A 6,000-nucleotide genomic window follows, 5' to 3' on the forward strand; every position below is an offset into this window, starting at 1 on the left:
TGCCTCACACATCTTCACAGACAGTTCTCTGTGTTGCTCATTCTGTTTTTCCTTTTTCTTGTTTAAATCAGCATGCAAGCAGCCAACAGAGAAGTGGAAGTAGATGGCTAGTGTGTTAGCATCCAAATTCTTACTTTGCTGTGCTCTGTCAGAGGATTGCTTAGCTGAAATAGGTGGTTTTGTTCAATTTCAGGAGGTTAATTTCATTTTCTCTTGGTGCCATGCTGCTGTTTTTGTTGTCCAAGCCTATAAAGCACTCAGCATACGAAGACTGAGGTCGGATGCCCTTCAGTACTGCTCTGTTTCTCACTTATTGTGGTACTGTTTTTGTGTACTGATACAGGATTCTGCCAAAGGTCTCTCCATGTTCACGGGAGAAGAGGAAATCTTTGCATTTCAGCGTACTATCTCACGGCTCACAGAAATGCAGACTGAACAATACTGGAAAGATGGGGACAGAAACAAAGAGCGGTTGTAATTAAAAGTTGAATAAAAGCACCAGAAAATATGCAAAGAAGTAAACTTCAGAATTAGAAGGCCTTATAGCACAACCGAAGTAATAATGGCACTTTATCATCTGGATTGTATTTCTTTCGTTGTTTGGTTTTCATGCTTAGGACATGAAGACTTATTCTTCCGTACCCTCAGTATGTGGGCATGTGAAATTTTACCTTCGTTTTATTCTCTGTGAAACATAATTTGATGTTGAGGAAGTGTGACTGGATGAGAATTAGTCTGGAGACAAAGTCACTGGGCTCTGCAGGATTCACAGTGGGTCGGGAATGCTGTTACCCAAAGAGGGCACTTTGTGGATCACGCACTGCGTCTGTCCCCTCTTGCACCGTTTGCACAAAAGAGGGATAGAAGGCTTTCTTGATGGAGCTCCTGATGTTCCGTAGCTCTCTGCGGAGAGCTGCATTGCTCCTTTGTAATGCATTCTCCTCTGTTTTTTTTCCTCTCTGTTTTCTGTGTGTAACCATCTGCTGACTTTCAGACTCCAAGAGTTTCATGTAATCAGCCCATTGCTCAGTTTGGTTAATACAGAACTAACCGTTTGATTCCTGAGCAGCCTGAGGAGGAGCTAGAGGGTGCTGGAAATCTCAGAGGATTAAACCCAAGTAATCACATAAGGTAAAAGAAACTACCTTGGCAGTGTATACCATAATTTGAAAGTGCAACTTAATACTTGCCCTGTATTTTCCATTTCTTGCAAGCTGGGTTTGTTCCTTTCACTCTAGTTATGTGTTTCTGAACTTTCATCTCTGCAGCACCTTCCATCACTAGTGACACATCTGCCCTGAGCTGGCAATGGCAGGACAGTGCTACTGAGGCAGTTGCACCATTTTGCAATACAAGTGTGTTTTACCAAAATATATTGTTTTGGTAAAATATCATTACAAAAATATTCATCTCTGCTTTTATGATGCTTGTTTGAGCCCTAACCCCCCTCACAATTAAAGCAGGCTTTTAAAAGGGACTTTTTAATAGGAGGAACTGGATAGGTCCTGTGCACTTAGAGTTGTTACAGCAGTACAGATGCTTTGGGAGTCACATGCTCAAGTCTGGATTCCTGTTCTGACCACTACTTTGGCCTGGGCTGTGCCAGCTTTCCAAATAATCATTAGAGCCTATGCTTATAGTTTACAATTGATGTGACTGTGTTATGCCCACAAGAGTGACTACACCTGAGAATTTTAATGTATATTTATGAAAAATCCAATGAGAACGTATTATGTTTACTTAGGAATTGATGAAGAATGGATGTATGCTTTCAGGGATTTTTTTGTTTTGTTTCTCAAAAGAGAGACTGCTGAGATTCATGCACATCTGTGTGTATACACAGACACATAGATGTATACTTCATTTATACGTACCTAAGTGTAGGTAAAGCTAATGCATATAATTTAAGTGTGTGGTCATATATTTGTACATAGCAATCTCTGCTTATCAGCCTGTCCCAACCTTACAGCTGTCCTGAAGTTTCAGCTTAGACTCAACTTTTCTTTTTTTCTAATTGCATGAAATGCCCTTGGCCTTGTCCAGGCTAGAATTTATTGTGGTAGATATATATTTTTTTGCATTATTTAAAAAACAGTGCATATGTTTAGCTCCTATGTCCTCCTCTGTCTGTGATAGAGAAGAAAAGCAGAATCTTGCAGAAATGCAGGTAAGACATGGGACACGTGAGAGAGGAGCTCTGGCAGGCTGTGTTCCCACAGAACTTAGCCTGTGGAAGCAGAGTGCTTTCTCTAAGTCTCTGTGGGTTAACCTCATTAAACCAGGGCTTCCCAGGAGCCCTGGGGCTGATGTGCTTGTGCTCCAGCAGGCACAGCTTTGCCTGATGGTATTTGAGGCTTTCCTGTATTCCGCACTGACCCCAAACTCAGATTCTCCAAGTTTCATGGTATCATAGACTCATTAAGCTTGGAAAAGATCACTAAGATAATGGAGTCCAACTGTCAACTCATTGCCACCGTGCCCCTAAGCCATGTCCCTCAGTGCCACATCTACCCTTTTCTTGAAAATCTCCAGAATTTTCTGGAAGCACAGCCCCTAATTGCAGCAGGCCTGCAATTCAGAATCATTGAAAGCCCCCTGGGATACAGGTTAGCTCTGCTGAACCGTGGGAGGGAAGCCACGTTCCCAGAAGCTTCCAGAGTCAGCACTGCTCCCAAAGCACATTCCTCAGTGAAGCCATAGTGCAGCCTTGACTTGGCCAGCTAGGAAGCCTTCTGCTGGGATTCTTTGGTAGGTGCTGCCAGCAATCAGGCAGAGGAAATGGGGAATATTTCAGAAGCATTTGGGGGCTGAAAGGGGCTGGAAAAACAGGAAAAGCTGCTATAATCTGTGCAGCATTTGTGGTTGCACTGAGAGCGTGGATTGCTGCACTGAGGTCAGGACCACAAAGAGAAGTTGCTGGGACCAATCTATCTACCAGCCTGGATGCCAGAGCAGAGATCACTGCAGTACCTGCAGAAGAAGCATATTTGCATGTATCCACTTCCCTAAAGAATGTAAAGCCATATATGCTTCTTGTAGGTGTCATTTATAATTATGTGGCATGCATAAATTCTCTTTCCAATGACAATTTTGGGGTGGGAGGGACCTGAGGCCAAATAGCTTCCAGGCAATTGAGCATTGTATGAGATGTGTTCCTCAGGCGTGAATTAATTAAAACATTAAGATGTTTTAGTTGCCAAAATGCAAACAATGAAATGCCTGTGAATAAATTGTCCCTTAATGGCCTTGAAATTGCTGGATTTATGCTATTCCAAGATCCAGCAGGGGCTTCTTGGGCTTTTCTTATCTTGCAAACTCATGTCACCTCAGATCCGCAACGTGTTTTTGTTTAACTCTGAGTTACTGAGTGAGCATCAGTGTGATTCTTTGAAACACTTACTGCAACCTTATTGGTGCAGTATGATATTTTGCTGTCATAGAAAGTAAAATTCATGTGATTATGGACCACATGAAGTGCTTCGTGTTGGTTTGTAAAGGCTGCATCCTGGCTGAGAATCTCTTGGCCAATGTGTTGCAAATACCTGACTGACAAAGGAACCATGGAGTCACCAAGGTTGGAAAAGACCTCAGAGATAAACTATTTCCCAATGTCCAGCAATTCAAGATACAATCTCTGTGAGTGTTGTTACTTTATCCGTGTAGACAACCCATCTTTAAAGCTTCATTTGCCTTTCACATTCTTGTGCAGTAGCTCTTTCATTGTTATTTTTTTAAACAAATAACAAAATTCTGTCGTTCTAAGCTACTGGTTTTCATTGTTTGCCTTTGCACAAATGGAGGGAACAACGGCAGTATTGTGGGCACAGTGAGACAGCCTACCCGAGGCCTTCATAGGAATTGGAGGTGTGCTTCTTACAGTGTTATTTTGATCTACAAAGGAAAACCACCAGTGGCTTTTTGTGAATAAATGTGATCATAGTGACACTGCAGCTGGGTAGATGTCACCTGCTTTGCAGCAATGTAACCACGAATAAAATGACCAGGTTTCAGCCGGTGCTCATCACGGCCACCAGGCATCTGCCAAGGAGGAGGAAGAGTGTCTCCATCAAGAGCCAGAGGATGCAGATCCAGGAGGTCGCTTCCTGCAGCTGTCTGGATCTAAACTGCCCCCCCTCAGTTCCCTGTTGATAAAATGAGAATGTTATTGTCTTATTCACTAGCACTGGAGTGCTGCTGAGCTTAGTTCGTAACTATTTGGATACACCGAGGCTGTGGGATGAAAGTGTATAAACAGTACAAAAGAAAATTAGCTGCTCCGTGAGGAGTTTGGGATTTGGGTTACAGAATGAATGCCTTCAACTAAACACCACGTGCCTCTTTGCAGAGTCTTTGTTTTATTATTATTTTATTTTTTGTGAAACGCAACTATTTTAAAGAAAAAAAGAGCAATGTGATTAAAACCTTACATATTCAGGCTGTTTTCCTTGTAGCTGTAATGACAGATTGTCTTCATACATTTCATTACAGCATTAGCTCCTGTACCTGTGAGCTACAGCAGCTTTGTAAATTCTGTTGGGATTTTCATCTTGATGGATACTGAGAATTTTTTAAAATATGTAATTTTGAGTCTAATATATAAATGAGCCCTGTTAAATCCTTCCGTTATTTGAAAATAAGTTATGTTGTAATATAGAAAAAAGTAATACATCCAGATTTTATAAGTATTTCACTTATTGTTCCCACTATTTCTTGTACATGTTCTGAACAGATTCGGGTTTGTCCTCATCTATTACTGCTGCCAATAGCCTGGCCCTGGCAGGCTCTCATTTCTGTCTTGGAAACCATTTTTTCACATCTCTCTCTTCTCCAGCAGCCTGAGGGTTGGTGCTCCATCTCAGAGCAAACCACAATTAAAACGCTCTCTTTCTTCTGCTAGTATGGGGTTCTTATTGCTTGAGAGCTGCTTTCACTGTCAGCCAATTAGTTCTGCAGTTGGCAATGGGATTTGCACAGCTTGGAACATCTGATGAAGAAGGAAGAGCATAAGCCCGATGTGTCTATTGACAGAGGTATGGGAAATATTCTTCACCTTTAAAATCACAACTTGTGCAAAACGGTTGATCTCTACTTTTTAAACTAGTAAGGTGAATTTGCAAAGCATCCTGCTTGGGTGAGCAATGGGGCAAGCTCAGAGCAAAACTGCTCTGCTGTGGTTCTGCTCTGAGCCAGACTGGGGATCCTGTACTGCCCAGGCTGGAAAGCAGAACATTTTAATTGAGAAGCAGTCACCTCTTACACCTCCCTCTATGCACTCTGCAGCACGGGAGGACTCTGCTGATACCTGGTGATAAAGATGATCTGGAAATTTCTCCATAGGACGTTAAAGATTCACCAAGGTGTCTGAAGCAGGAGGCTGCATCCTGCCCGTGTTTCATCTCACGTAACATCACTTCCTTTGGAGGTTCTGCTGTGAAGCACAGCGCTGCTCCTCTCGATGCAGGGAGCGAAGCGGCAGGACAGCGGGAGCATCCGCGACCCTGCAAAGCAGGAGATGGTTCTGACCCTTTGGCTACAGCAGCGCCTGTGTTTTCCCTCCTGTGTGCTAAGAAGCAGGGCTTGCGGTGGCAGCTCGACTTGTGAGAGCAGAGGGAGGACAGAGCAGATGGGGGATGCAGGCCACTTACTCCCTCTCCAGCCTTCTGCATTCTCCTCATATTTGTAAAACAACTTTTGTTTCAAATTGAATTGAATTCTAAGAGCGTCATTAAAACACAGAAATGCTTCTCACTGACCTATTACTCCGCATTCATGTTGGTAAAATTTTGGATGAGTTTCTATAGTTCTCCCGCCAGTTCTTTGTCAGGGTGAAGGGTTTAGTTGGCTCCGTTAATCCACTCTCTAGCTGAAATTGTTCATTTAAATCGTTATAAAAATCCACTCTTTTCCAATGCGAATCCTATATTCCCGGATTCGAGTGCCGCTGCCAGTGCAAAGATTTCAAATTCTTTCAGTGCAATCACACTGTGTTAGTCCAAAGCC

The 6,000-nt window shown here is 42.8% G+C and overlaps 1 protein-coding gene across 4 annotated transcripts in view; it reads left to right on the forward strand.

The window, feature by feature from the left end:
• The window catches only part of AFG1L (AFG1 like ATPase), a 65,419-nt gene extending 59,667 nt beyond the window's left edge, over positions 1-5,752 (forward strand). For all 4 annotated transcript variants that reach the window (XM_052689543.1, XM_052689514.1, XM_052689524.1 and 1 more), the window contains one exon: positions 344-5,752. In XM_052689543.1, coding sequence (XP_052545503.1) covers positions 344-478 — 135 coding nt within the window. In that variant the 3' untranslated portion in view covers positions 479-5,752. The remainder of the gene's footprint in view (positions 1-343) is intronic.
• Positions 5,753-6,000: the final 248 nt, after the last annotated feature.

The sequence above is a fragment of the Tympanuchus pallidicinctus genome, unplaced genomic scaffold, assembly GCF_026119805.1.
Source record: "Tympanuchus pallidicinctus isolate F22 unplaced genomic scaffold, pur_lepc_1.0 scaffold1, whole genome shotgun sequence".
NCBI classification, from domain to species: Eukaryota; Metazoa; Chordata; class Aves; order Galliformes; family Phasianidae; genus Tympanuchus; species Tympanuchus pallidicinctus.